The sequence below is a fragment of the Castor canadensis genome, chromosome 1 (assembly GCF_047511655.1).
Source record: "Castor canadensis chromosome 1, mCasCan1.hap1v2, whole genome shotgun sequence".
NCBI lineage: Eukaryota > Metazoa > Chordata > Mammalia > Rodentia > Castoridae > Castor > Castor canadensis.
Window position 1 is genome coordinate 93155163 of NC_133386.1, and position 15565 is coordinate 93170727.

At 34.5% G+C, this 15565-nt stretch overlaps 1 protein-coding gene across 46 annotated transcripts in view; it reads right to left on the reverse strand.

Moving 5' to 3' along the window:
- The window catches only part of Rims1 (regulating synaptic membrane exocytosis 1), a 405270-nt gene that overhangs the window by 98511 nt on the left and 291194 nt on the right, over positions 1-15565 (reverse strand). For 18 of the 46 annotated variants that reach the window (XM_074080134.1, XM_074080111.1, XM_074079910.1 and 15 more), the window contains 3 exons: positions 15304-15393; positions 7362-7445; positions 225-296 (listed from right to left, as the gene is read on the reverse strand). The exons of 3 other annotated variants lie outside the window; for them this stretch is intronic. In XM_074080134.1, the coding sequence (XP_073936235.1) occupies positions 225-296; positions 7362-7445; positions 15304-15393 (246 nt within the window). The remainder of the gene's footprint in view (positions 1-224; positions 297-7361; positions 7446-15303; positions 15394-15565) is intronic. 25 more of the 46 variants (XM_074080156.1, XM_074080070.1, XM_074080020.1 and 22 more) reach the window with 4 other exon arrangements.

Consider the following 15565-nt stretch of genomic DNA (forward strand, 5'->3'; position numbering starts at 1 on the left):
CACATGAGATCTTTTTTTAAACCTTAGTATTTAGGAACTGCCTTCAAAATACCCTTCTTACTTCTTCAATGATACTATTATCATACATGTGTAAATTTATGTACATGAAATTCTTTAAACAGCACAACTTGGTTTAAGAACTGTTTATGTCAAACAAGAGTGAGAGCACCCCTGAATCTGTTATCAAGACCGAAGATGGCAGCACATGACAACACCAAGCCTACCTTTCTGCATCAGAGGCAGTGCCTTTCCTAGTCTGTTTTTGGATGCTAGATCTTTCAGACTTTCTGGAGTGCCTGTGGAATGAAATGTTAAAGAAATACAAAATATATGATGAATTAAGCTACAGTAACATTGCACAATGATTAAAAACAATAGACATGAAAAATGACAACTATTTTATCTAAATGGTTTTTCCAGTTAGTGCTTTTCAAAAAAAAAAAATCAAAATTGGTGCTGAGTGAAGGACAGAAGTTGCCAACAGGTGACATGAAAAGCTGACATTTCATTAGTCTAGACGAGTATGTCTTCAGCAATGATCTGATATGGACCCTTGCTGAGCAACTTTGCCTCCCCGATGGGTAAATAAATTCGAGAGTGGAATGGATGATTATGGTAGTGACATAGGTGCTGAAAGACCACAAGGGTGAAGTGCCCTTTACAAAAGTTGAAACTTGGTGCTACAGAGGTTTTTGTTTGTTTTTTTCACTAAAAAATTGAGAAGACAGAAGGAAAATGCTGTAGTGAGAGATGTTTACATAGTGAAAGTATTTAAATCAACTATTAACACTACTTTTTTAAACTACTGTAAAGATGCCTTAGTTATATTGCACTTTCAAAAGCATATACAATGTATATTTGTATATATAATATATAATGATGGTTGTATATTTAGGATGTACAACACGGTAAGATATGTAAAATAGCTACCACAGTGGAATTAACATACCTGTCATCTTACAGTTACTCATAGAATTACTATATATTTAAAATAAATAATATACAATATTGTAGTCTAGAAACTCATACCTTTAAGAAATCAGAAAAATCCTAAGAATGTATAGTTTTTATTTATTATTGAATCCCCACAATTTATGCATATTTTCTTTCCTGATATCATCTCCTCCAACAATGTTGAGACCAATGTCTTTAGTTATTAATGTCAAACATTCTAATTAAGGGTCTAGTATTTTGTTGAGCACTGATACACACTAGAAATAGATATGAAAATACAAAGTCTATTTTTTATGGAGTTTATAGACTTCTGTGCTTGCTCATTTCTCCCCATCTCTTCTATTTCTGCCAGCAACTGGGTTCACACTATCTTACTCTTCCAATTTAGGGTTTCAGCTGAATGTTCTTTAGTTTCGTGGAACTCCAACGTCCCCTTTCTAAGAAGATATTTGAAGTACCTGCCCTGGGCATGAAGGGGAGCACTGACTTATTTAGCTTCCATAACAGTTCTTTAAGGAAGCGTCACCTCCACTTTATCCATTTTACAGATGGAGAAACATGCTCAAATGAGGCCACTCAGCCAGAAAGTAGCAAAGACAGGAATATAAGTCTGTCTGTCTCCAAAGTTGTTTTTGCTATGTACTGTCCAGAAAAAGAGTGGAGGAGGTAAATTCTGATGCATGTCCTATGAATGTCCCCTTTCCCAAGAAGGGGGAGGGGCATGACATTTGGTACAGCTTTGAGAAAGCAAAAGAAATCAATCTCTTTCTGATAGTACACTAATGCAAAATCTATCAATTTAAGGCTCTTATGGTCAGGAGAGGGGATGGGGGATGGCAGAGGAGTACAGAAGCACACAGCACGTGCCTGAAATCAATAGGAGATGGTTGTTATGTTTGTTGGGAAGAGAAACTTGCTCCTGAAGTATGGGAAAGGAAGCCACAAGCACAGCACAAAGATGTGAAGGAGGGGAAGCAGACAGGCAGGATAAGAGGGGCTGCAGGTCCAGGAGGACATGACCTTGAAGTGAAAATTAGTATATCATGTGAGTAATTTGTGCTTGGTCCCAAAAGGACTCAGGATAACTGCCTGGAGGATAAACGATCCTTTTCTCATCTTCATCACAGGGAAAGCAGATGAGAGCAGGGTTTCAGGAAGACCCACGAAATTCATTGTCACTACAGGTTTTCACTCAGTCTTTCATTAATGCAAGAGACACTCATTAAGCATGCACCCATGCCAGGCACTATTCTATGTGCTTGAACTTTGTGAACCAAAATGACAAAGATCTGTGCCTCTCAAGCAACTTATATTTTACTGGTGGAAGACAAAAATTAAACAACAAAAATAATCTCAAACAGATACATTAAATAGTATTGGAGGTGATAAATGAGAACAAAAATGTACACCAGAGCAACAGGGATCAGAAGTGTGGGGATGGGGTGAGGGTTAGGGACAGGTGCACACTGCAATTTTATTTAGGGTGGGCAGGGAAGGACAACTGAGATGGTGAAACATCAGCAAAACTGAAGGTGAGGGAGTTAGCCATGTACATATCTAAAGAAAGATATTCCAGGCAAAGGGCGGACCTTAAGGCAAGTGTGTACCTGGTAACTTCAAAGATCTGTGAGGCCAGCACAGCAGAAGTTGAGAGAGCTGAGTCAGGTGGGAAAAGCTTGGGGGAGAAGGGAGGAAGGTTGTGTAGAACACGGTGAGCCTTCATATAGACTTTCTACCTCTGCACAATAAAAGGTCATAGGCATCTTTCAGAACTTGCTTGCTTTTCTTCCTATCCCTGCTAATTTCTATTAATTTTTCTAGACTGAATTGAGGTTTCACTGCCTCTGTGAAGTTTGCAAACTCTTATATCTTTCAAAGTAATGGATTCATATACTAGCTTGTGGTTAGGTTATGATGGTGATGACTATTATGATGCTAATTATGGTATCAATATTTATGCAGACCTTCCTCAGTGCTATCATGACCTCTTGACCTGCATTCTCTCATCTGATCAAACAAATTCAAGGAGAAAGGTAATGCTTTTACCCTTTTTCAAATAAGGAGGTTGAGGCTTAGAGAGGTTAACTCATCTGTTCTTACTAACATATTCATTAAGTGTCAAGCCAGAAAGTTAATTTATTCAAAGTAAAATATCAGTCGTTATTATGGGTCCAATGTATGTTTTCTCATACTGCAACAGGAAACAGACTCAATTTTAAAAAAGGTAACACAAATATATCACACAATGTTTTCAGTTAATAAGAACACTGGCTGGGCATTGGTGGCAAATGCCTGTAATGCTAGCTACTCAGGAGGCAGAGATCAGGAGGACTGCAGTTCAAAGCCAGCCCGGGGAAATATTTCCGTGAGACCCTATCTCAAAAAACCCTTCACAAAAATAGGGCTGGTGGAGTGGCTCTAGATGAAGGCCCTGAGTTCAAGCCCAGTACCAAAAAAAAAAAAAAAAAAAAGAACACTGACGTAAGTGTATGTGAATGTGTTGGCTAATTACTTAGCTGGCTTATATTATCTTAATACTGAATGCAAAACTTTATCTTATTTTCTCATGGTCTGGTAAGAAAAAAATAATTGGAATTGAATCAGCCTAAATAAGTAATGGTCATATGCAGTGAAGACAGACACATGCAATCAAGACCTATTTACTCTCCTGTATATTACTGACACTTGTGTATATGGCTGTAGCCATTGAACAGACCCACCAAATATTTTAGTAATGGGCACATATCATTCATTCAAATAGAGAATATTTTGGAAAACACAGATAATAAAGAATGTTGTAAATAAATGAAACGATAAGTAATGAACTTAACTTAAAAGTACTTCTATAATATGTAAGTCTGCATATATATGACAACAGCTGTGAATTTTGGAAGTGAAAATGTGGGTGGTTTGTTTATTCCATAAATATTTTCAATGGAGAAAGAATAATTTATGTTAAATCACGATAAACCACATGATACTCTAAGCCAAGAATCCTTATAGACAAGTAGCTATCACCAAGTAACAGATATGGCAAACTATGTAAATTTGGTTATTTCTCTTAGAAATAACCAGAGAACTAATCATTAACTCAGTAGGATGCTTAAAAAGTTTTTAGCCAAATTTAGGAAACTAGGGTTATTTCATCAATTATAAATTGATATAAATATATATTTTTATAAATATATATATTTATACTTAATATAAATATATTTAGTGGTGAGTAACACACCACTAAATGATACCCTTAAAAATATCAGATTTGCTGATGCAGAACCAAGATTCTCAACAAAAAATTTGGAGACAGTAACTTTACATATTAAAATACAAAATTTGCCCATAAAAATATTTAATTTTATTGAAAAAACAGTTAAAGTTGAATTACTTAACAATAACAAAATGAGTAATTTACACTACCGTTTAATACATGGATGCATGTTCAAACTGTGTACCCCAAACTCAGCACAATGGTGTTTCAAGGGTGCATTAGCATGCATTTTTTTTCTACATAGCCAAACCCAAATTTTGGTTAATTTCAAGCTACAAGTAGATCTAAGTTTTATAAAGATTCAGAGAATTATATATCCACGTAAAAGTTCATAAAACTTACTTCTGCAGTATTAAAATCATGCCACTTATGAAGAGATAATTTGTTATGAATGATGACTTTTAAAAGCCTTAAAGCTTAGAAAATTTTCACAATTTTAAAGGGAGAAACATTCCCCAGGGGACCAATCCTGAGTGTTTTTCTTTTTTACCCTCTTTTTCTATTGTCACATATTAATTGAACAAAGGGATTTATGATATTTACTTTGATCAAGTTCATTTCCTTTATTACTGTTTTTCATTATTGTATTAAAATTTGTTTCCACAGAATGCTCTTATATTTAGATAAGCCTACCTACATGCTAATTTCAAATAAATCAATGGTACCACTTGAGAAAACTCTAAGAATGCTTAGTGTTGAAATTAAATTATGCAGAAATGGTTCATTAAACACTGTACATGTATGCATATGTGCACACACACTTGTCTGTTTACACCCTTGTGGTGAGAAGAGAAACTAGTACTTCTTGAATTATCTCAACCTATTAGAGAACCCTATTAAGTAAGAAATTACTTTTGTGTTATGCTATTTTCAACATAGTCAAATACGGCCCTGATACAAGACATCCAGATCCTGACTGTGCAAGTTGTCACTGATTTCAGAACACTGTACTTTTCCTGGCTCCCAGTGTAAACTGGGAGGTCACCTCAGCCCAAATCCTTATAAATATTCACTATCCCCAAATGTGACACCAAGTTCATTTCATTTAGAGATCTGTAGGAGCTTCCGAATGAGTAAACAAAGCTATTAAGAGGTGACAGGCAAGAGCTCCTTATGTTTTGTTAAATGGACAGGATGGCTACTTATAACTTTAATATTAGTTGACAGTAAGTTCACATTTTGCTGGGCACATATTATTCTTAAAGCCTAATAAAAGTTTATTGTAAACTATTTTCTTGTCTCTTATAGTAACAGACTATGATATCAAGCCATTTAAAATGTGCTACTTTTGGTTGAATATAGGACTCATTTACAAATAAGTCATTATTAAAAAAGAGTATATATGCAATATTTTGTGTTTAATAAGTTTCCTTCAATAAAAATATCTAAAAGATTCATTTCTAGGTCTGGAAGTATGGCTCAAGTGGTAGATCACATGCCTAGAAAGGGTAAGGCCCTAAATTCAAAGTTCAGTACTGCCAAAAATTAAATTAAATTAAATTTAAATTTAAATTTAAATAGGCACTTTTCTGCTCTTAAAAATCTTGGTAGTTACATACTTATAATCTAGGGAATCAACATAATCAATTCATATATTTTCAAGTAAAGATGACAACTAATGTATGCTAACAGCTGAAAGTAGTTTTGGCTTCTATGTTATTTAATAAAAGCCCAGATAAACTTACATTTGCATTCATTACAAAGAATTTAATCGTGTAATGCTCAGCCACTGCATTAAATGAAATCATTGTTTTTAGAAAAGTTCAAAGGCTATCCAGAATTATCTTTTCTAAAGGGAAACGCCTTTATCAACAGGACCTTGTCATTCTTAAATCACTATTCTGATTTTATCCATTTGAACAGTGGGCACAAAGTCTTTATTGCTTGAATAAGTAGCAATGTGCTACTTATTCACATTTATGTTATTCTTATTTAAAATGACTTTATCCTTGCAATAATTTTTAGACTGGAGATTTTACTAATTCTCTTAGTCCCAGAAATTCTATCCTAGAAATCAGACAACAGCAGAGGTTAAATTCCAAATATGGAAAGCATATTAAATGGTAAATATTTTAGGAATGAAAACATGTTCAAATATATTGAAGTTTGTAGTCTTTCCCAACATTTTTAAATGACATTAATTTTTTTTAGTGGTGGTGTTTACTTTTTTCTAACAGGTTGAAATTCTGAAGATGCCATGATTGTGTACAGACACAGGGAATAAATTATATCACTTTTCTCTAAGGATACAATTACTGTAATATATACATTTTTGCTAAGAAAAAAGAACTGTATGCTTGTAAAACTAGTTATTCTATTTCAGAGACACCACACCTACTTATCTATTTAATAAATGATAACAATGTGTTGCTTGAACTTCTCTCAACAGAAGCATCTCCAACACCCCAAAATCTTTTGTGATCACACAGAAAAAATAATTAAAGATAAGAACTATGTATAATACACATCATAAGATAGGAGAATCAGATTACTGTAAACTGATAATAACAAAGTGATAGAGAATATATCCCGTGATATTTCTTACAGCTGAGCATGAAGTAGATTTGATGAACTCAGGCTATTTTTCAAAACCTACCTTGAAGACCGACTCTCTAGCACTTGACAACATTTTGTTTAAAAGCACAAAATACATAAAGTATGCAAGAACCAGGTGCTCTACTTTATACTACACATTTTTTAACATACTCCAAAGCCTGAATTTAATCATTAAGATAACTGAGACCACATTACCAACCGATACAACCAAGAACAGCCTCTGTGGCAGATTTTAATACACTCCAAAGCATCTGAGAATTCTCATTTATTCTCATGTAAACAAAAATAATATGTACATGAGCTTCTACAAATTCTAAACAATGAAATAAATGCTCATCAGAACAGAACTCATCACTGGATCCTGACTTCATTGTATTAAACTATGCCACTGTCTAGGTGCTCTCATTCAGTAAGTATTCTGAGGTGCTTTACCAGAGTTTGGGGCAATTACTGACAGATCATGGCATACTGGCTTTGGGTTGTGAAAGGAAGCAGGTCATAACCAACATTTCTCTTGATCATCCTTCACTTGGTGGCCTAAATGCCCCTAGAAGTCACTTGTCTGTGAGGAGGTGACAAGTACCTGTCATTCTCCGGAGATGCATGCTGGATTTGAATCCTGGGGCTAGGAGGTCGTCTCCTATCTAGGGAAGGGGACCATCTACCCCTGTTTGCCCAGTGAACAAGACAGGAAAAAACAGGACATTTAGTAACTCCTAAAATAAAATATATGGAACAAGAGGACTGGAATAATGCCCCCAAAAGGCAAAGTGTTAATTCTTTGATCTATAATTTAATTTTCACTTTTACAAACATAGAAAGACCAGTTATAATATGGAAAGATAATAAAATCGAGTTCAAACCCCAGTACTGCCAAAAAAAAAAAGCCTGTGTGCACACATACAGAAATTTGAATATAACTAAGTTTTGAAATATGAAACCTTAAGAATCTCACTTATGTTTGTGTACTTGATATCAGGTCCTGAAATTACTGGTGGCAAGATGAGGTGTGTGTATGCAATAGAAAGCAGTTATACACAAGATAGAAAAATGTTTGTTAGTGTGAAAGCAAAAATTCACAGGGAGGCTACAAATGAAGTCTTAAGTTTTTTTTTTGTAGAAGACTGCAGAGCTCTTTATTCACAATAATAGAAAGTGGAGAATACAGAGAAAAATGGAAAAATTAAGCATTTTGTTTAGAAAGCTCTGTTAATATTTATTTGTATAAGTGTCTCACATTTGCTCAAACTGCTATGTTATAAGGTAAAGCATTTACAACAATATTTTTTGTGTGACTAATGAAAAACAAAATTGAAACTTGGTTCAGTATTTTACAAAACTATCTTGAGATTTAGTATATGTATATTAACAAATTATTAAGAATCTAGCTGAGAACCTGAAAGAGTCAATAAGAAACTCAACAGGTCAGACTTAGAAGTTTTATGTATTAGATAAGAACAGATCAGTAAGATAATTTGTCTAGATGTTGGCTTTTTCATTTGCAACAAGGGACTCGTTAAGGAGTAGTATTTTATAATTATCCAAAGAAGATCATTCCTAACATTACAATTAGGAAAAGCCATCTTTTCTTGCCATTAGAACTTGCTGTGTTGGATTTACTTGACCATCTGAACAAAAGCAGAAAGCACTGCCAACATGTGATGAAGATACCTGAGGTCAACAGCCAGTCAATTCTGAAAGCCCCTTACTACTCTTCATTCAATCAGACTTAGATGGACAAACAGCATAGTTCAAGTTGGGCTTTGACAAAGTCATAAGCAAGTAAAGACATTTAATAACAGAATTTGAGCAAAAGTAAAAGCAGTGAGGTATGTACTTGTAAATGTATTTATTACGTGTTTATTAAGTTGAAAACATGTTCCATTAATTTGAAATTTAATTACTTGAAGTTTATTTAAATAATTGATCAATCAAATATGAATGCTCTAAAGTGTTTCTTTTCAACTTACTGGCTTTGCTCCATAGATAAAGATAAAGTAAAATATTTCAAAGATAACTGAAAAACAATTATGACTGCAGTCATAATATACTTAATGTCTCTACATTAAGTATATCTCAGCTGTGTTAAAATGTCTGGTACTATTTGAAAACATAAAAATAGAGTTAGTAATTTCCTATGAGATAATAATTTTAACTTGAAAGATTTATGAGTAACCTTGCTTCCTGAGGCAAAATTCCAGTCCCTGTGTTTATTTAAACGTAAAAGTAAAGAAAAATGCTATAAATACGAAACATGCAGTGAAAATTATGAAGAGGTATACATTTAGAAACAAGCAGCTGTGAAGGCAAACTATTAAAGGATAGCTTTCAAACAAATATTTAGCATAATACACATATATCTTTACACTCAAAGTCCTTCTAAATATGCTGATATCATTATATTATAGCAGATGAGAGTAAGATCACTTATAGCCAATTTTTGTTCTAAAAATGAAAATCATATAAAGTTTGATATCACATATTTGTGAGTTTTAGTTATATAAGCATATTGTATATGCTTTGAAATGTGTGCAACTCTTTTTCCTATCACACAAAGGAAACAAAATTAAGATCTTTATCCCTTCCTTTCCCCTCCCCCCATTTATTGAAAAACATACAAAGCTTCAATTTCTACTTTCATATCATAAACTAATATGGCAGGCTATGTCAGAGAACTCAAAAATTAAGTTGAACTAAACTAGCCCTTTCTTGATTTCTTTTTGAAAACAGCTTACTTATATTAGTTATATTTTTAGTAAATTATTAGTATTTTAATATCAAATATTCTAAATTAATACTATAACATCTATTTGTTGAATAGATAATTTTACATATTAAAGTACATAATGAATAGAGAAGACTCTTGGCTTTTTTGTAGCCCAGGTAAGAAACAATGAGAAATTTAAGCAAGAAATTAACAGTCACGATACATATGAGTGAATGAGGGGACCCGGAGATACAGTGGAATTAGAATTGATAGGCCTCTGTACAATAAATTACAAAATGATTAAATTATGACTTTCTTCTCTAGCACTGACAAATCTTAAAGAAAATGTGTGCTTTTAAATGTGTAATTAATACACGTGAATGCATATATATTTCTTTTAATGGTGTATGTCTTGGCATAGCATGGCTAAATAGTTTATTTGTAAGAGAAATTAAATGGAAATAAAAATCACTCATTCCATAAATAGAATGAATCAAAATTATTTGTGAGGTTATTACAATGGAAACCAAGTCAAACAAGATTAACTGATCATACAAGTATGTATTTTTATTGTACATTCCCATTATTCATGTTATTGTTTTAACTGAACTTCACCTATCTCAATTAATAGATACTTATACTCTGAAAGAAGATTTATGATATTTATTTCAATTTAATTTATACTTCCTGATTTTTAGGTTGGAACTTCCTTTCTCTTTGGCGTAATGTTTTCATGTTGAAGGAAATTCCTTCAGGTAACCCTTCCCTCTGCTGCACACAAGGAAGGAGAAGTGGCTTATATAATGGGTGACTTTATGTTAAAAAATCAGGCATAGGTGATGGAGCCCTTTCTGAATTCTTCTTTCCCGATCAAGCTGCCTGCAAAAAGAGCAAACACTGCAGCAAACAAACCTACAAAGCAGCCAAGAGATATGAGGCCTGGTCTTGCAGTAGAAGCAACATGTGGTTCAGTGAATTGGCTAATTTGGGGTTTAGATATTAGCCAGCTTGTAGACCTAAAGCTACAGATTCCTAACATGATCTCTCATCTGTGCCTGGGTCTACTTCACAATTAGACTTAAATTTGAGAGTGGAAAGTAAGGGGTGTTTTAAAGTCCCTTATCTCCCCAAATTAAACATTCACTAAGTAAAATGATAATGCCATCATGAGATGAAAAAAATAGCATGAAATGATCCCTGCTCTTAAGCGGTTTACAATATAGCAAAAGAAACAAACACACATTTAGGTAAAACATAAAATTATGTAGACACAAAAGAAAACAAAGAATTCTGATAGGAAAAAGAAAGGAAGTTCTGGAGCACAAAGAAAGGTCATCAAAGATGGCATTTGACTTATATTTTTAAAGAATCTGTGAATTTTTAAGCAGACAGCAAAGGAAGGGTATTTTAATAAGTGGAAAGAAAATTTGAGAGAGATATATTTAATGATATATACATATATATGAAAAACTATTACTTGGGTTTATAAGAAAGCTAATAGGGAAGGAATGTACTAAAACTAGAGAAGAGGTATAATGGAGGAGAGGGATCTAATGGGGAGAATATGATAGAATTCATGAACTCACTGAGATTAAAGCAGCAGGAGAAGGGTTTCCAGATTATGTGGCTACATACATTAGTATATGTCTTTTCTTTTTTTCATTTTTCTTTTTTATTTTTTGAGATAGGGTCTTGTTATGTGCCTGAAGTTGGCTTGGAACTTGCTATGTTGTCCAGGCTAGACTCAAAATTGTGATCCTCCTCCCTAAAAGTGCTGGGATAATAAGTGTGTGCCACTACACCCAGCTTGTTATATATCAAAGACATCAAATGTGAGGAATATTTAGGAGGAGAAAGCATTTTCTGTGAGGTGAACAAAGTATGATAATGAAGTTGAGTTGGAAATTTTGATTTACCCAGGGCCTTGAAATCCTTTAGAAATTAGTGTGTGGTACTAAGAAGGGAAGGTCTGTGCTAGCCAATCACAGTAAATCATTGTTTTCATATGAAGGAAAGTGAGGCGTTGCATAGAAATATAATTTGAGGGGAAGCATAGGAGAGAGTAACGGGGAAAACGGGGTGACGTTAGGGAAGGAAGAGAGGCCTGCAAAAAAAGCCTGCTCATAACAGAGGTACAAGAAAAAGGTATTTGGGGGGCGGGGACTCCAGTGGCAGAGTGGTTATGCTAAATGCTGGAAGATGCCACTGAACAATTTGGGAGCCACTGTAACTCATAAAGTAATTTTGGCCCAGTAATGATGCAGTGGGAGGAGTAGAAGTCAGACTGCAGGATTTACTGGAAGGTTAAAAAATGGAGGCATTGGGGTAGAAAGCCCCTTCGTGCCCCTCTGCAAAGCTGTGGTTGCTATGAAAGATCATGGAAGAATGCAAAAACCTCCAAGAAAAACAACTCTTCTCAGTGGGTCTAATAATCAAATCAATGTCTATGAATGAATCAAATCAATGTCTCAATGAATTGCTTTACAACCTGGAAAAGAAAAAGGGAATGGCTGGAAACAAGGAGGATGGGTATTATCTGCGAAATCCTCTCTTATAAAATAACACACAAATTTCTTGACTTCCAAAGTAGGATGAATGGGGGTAACTCACTGAATTGAGGTTGTTGGAAAGCATTTTTCCTTTTATGTAAGCAACAGAATGTACAATGGAGGAATTCCTAAAGGGAAATGACTTTCTTCCCAAAAGGTGCTTCCACATGAACAGCTGGAAGCAAAGCTCACAACTCATCTGCTAATCTGGGCCAAACCATCTAACAAGGGAGCTATGGTACACCTGAGGGTTTCTAGTTCCTGTACAAAAGGAGTACTTATTTTTAATCTTTTGAATTGCCAGTAAAATATGGTGCGGGGTGCTGAATCTGCACTGAGAGCTTGACCTTTTGTGTTAACACAAAACTTAATTTGTTTTAAAAGTTAGTGAAGAAATTTTGGAAAATGCATTAAGTTGGTGTAACAACAGGTAAATGTTAAACAAAATGAATTGGAGTCATCAAATCACCAACGCTTAACACTTACCATTTCATGAGGGCTCTGGAAAATAATGTTATTATCTTAAGAAAAGGAAATTATGCCTATAATCCCAGCCACTTGGGAAGTGGAGGAAAGGGTATCAGTTCAAAGCCAGCCCTGGCAAGGTCAGTGAGGCCCTGTTTTAAAAATAAGCAGGGCATGGTGGTGCACACTTGTAATCCCAATTATTTGGGGGCAAAGGTAGGAAATTGCAGTTAAGCCAGTCTGAGGGGGCAGACATGAGATCCTATCTGAAAAAGACTAAAAGCAAAAAGTACCAGGGTGTGGCTCAAGAGGTAGAGCACTTGCCTACCGAGTGCAAGGCTGAGTTTAAGTCCCAGTAAACGCTTGCCAGAAAAAAAGGATATGAAATTAGTATCTTAAGGTTTCTTAGACACTTTATCTTATCCACTATGTATACATTAGAAACTGACACTAAACTCTGTGATCAAGGAGAGGAATGAAGCAACTGGATGGGTCACAAGGTCCCCCACTTTCTACTCTCTGCATGTCTTGGCAGGGACTTCAGCTGTGTCTTCCAGAAGCAGAGTCACCAAGTTTGCTACCGTCATGTTCTACTTTCAAGTTGCTTGTTGGTGTGTGTGCAAAGAGTATTTATAGTCCCTATCTTCAAAACCAGTAAGTATCTACTACTTCTGAAATCTACTTGATGAAAACTTACCTCACTTTCCTTCTTGGCAACAAAGTGACCTCAATAAATGAAGAATCACTGGTAATACTAATCTCTCTCCTTGATTTTTTAATGTAAAAACTTACTTTTATTCAATGTATAAAGTGAATTTGTTGACCTGGATTTGACAATGACCTGTGCAATAATTATGGCTAGCTTTCTTGTCTATAGATTGACCTGTTTTAAGGGACTACTAGAGAGAATAAATTCACCAGCACACAGACAAGACATGTGAGCTGTGTGGGTTCAAAGTCACAAGGGAACACACGATAGAGAGGATGTGCTATGAGAAAAGACCTGGGCTGTCGGCTAAAACAGCCATAGGAACATGGCTGGTTCTGAGTAGAATGAGTTAAAACTTCGAAATACACTCAGTATGCGTGACTTACTATGCAAAAATGGAATGCAAATTATCTTGCTGATAGTTTTTGAATTATTGTTATATTACAATGATAACATTGTCATATACTCAGTTATAGTATTAAAATTTTCACCTTTTGGGCTGGGGTGTGGCTCAAATAGTAAAATGCCCACCTACCATGCCAGAGACCATGAGTTCAGTCCCCAGTTCCACAAATAAAAAAGTCACCTTTTCAATATGACTACTAGACATTTTACAAGTACACACATGGCTTGAAGGATGTTTCTATTAGATAGCACCAATCTAAACAACAGAAATGTTAGAGTGGTGTTATAGTCAGAAGATTCCATTGCCCTGAACTATTTTACCCTTGACTTAACACCAAAAAAATAAAAAGAAGTAATACTTACCATTGTAATTGCTGTGGGAGAATAATGTATGACAGAAGAGAATATAAGACTAGTCCAGCTGTGATTTTAGAATAGTCTATAGTCAAGTCAACTAATTTTCTACTTCAAACGTAGAGGAATGCAAAATATAAATGATGTTCATCTTTGTATTAACTTTACAAACAATACAAATTAAAATGTAGATTTTAGAACATTAAAATATTAAAATAAATATGAGTACTTGTACATATTGTTTAATTCCAGAAATAAATATTTCAAAGACTAGGAAGATTAATAAGGAAAAGTGCTAAGCAGCCTCTGAAGAGGGTTATATTAGTTCGACTAAGTATTTTTCTTCAGCATTTATAAAGAGGTAAGTTGGAAAATTTCTCCTGAATGGTTTCTAACTGAAAAAAGGTAAGGGTTATAACCAAGACTATCAATTACAGCTAGGTCTACTAGAATAGAAAGTGCCATCACAATGGAAAATTTAGATGCTAAAAATTAGAAAACAATACAACACATTTCATTGAACACACCTGAATTAAAATCAGAATTATTAACTGGTTGTTTAAAAGGCTTCAGCAAAATTATATGTATAATTTATTCCTGTAAGGCACAAGGAAATCTCTATCACACCATTTTTTTGAATATATAATTTAAGTCTAACATGATCTACACCAAAGAGTAGGTTGATTAAAAAGTGAATATAGATGCATAAGGAAAATATTTTATTAAAACAGAATTGCTACTTTTATTTTATTTTTTATATTTTTATTATCATATTATTGTTGTACTGGGAATGCATTGTGACATTTATAAAAGTTCTTACAATGTATCATAGCTGAATTCATCCCCTCCATCATTTTCCTTTATCCCCCTCATTCCTGGAAGAGTTTCAACACATCTCACCTTTCCTACTTTTAGTTTACAGAAGATTTTGTTGAACCTATAAATACTATTCATCAATGGAACTAATAGGAAAGTGATCCACTCCTTCAAGTGTCTCACTGGACCTTATGATATTATCAGCATACCGAAGGCTCCCTGAGTAGTACATAAATAAAAGGACTAAACAGCAACTAAAGGGGAAAAGCAGCAGCCAGAAGCAATTACAAATTACATCACACCACTCATAAAACTCATAGAAATATGTGCATGTGAACTCCTGGATGTATCCACATATGCATATCTCTATGCAGACATGTGCAAGGGAGGGAAAATGTAGACAATCAGCAAAGTGAACATGAATGGATAAACCTGAGAGACCCACATGAAACAAAACAAGTGATTGGAAAAAAATCACTAGTACAAATGTTAAGAAATTAAGAAAGTCTTTATTTTATACCTTTCTCGTTCTGGTGAATGCAAACTAGTATCTGGTCTCAAGCAGTTGGTACTAGCACTCCTAGCCCTGCCAAGGGAGGGCTGCAGTTCACTAGTGCCAGTGCATTGCATCCAGTGGTAGAAGAGAAAGACAAAGGAAACAAAGAGAGGAAGACCATGTTAGAGAGTAAAGCATAAAATAATGTTCTCCTTACATAAAATGCAGAATCACTGTGATTCAGTTCATAAGGGTGTGAGAGAGCTGACAGGATGGCAATTCAGAT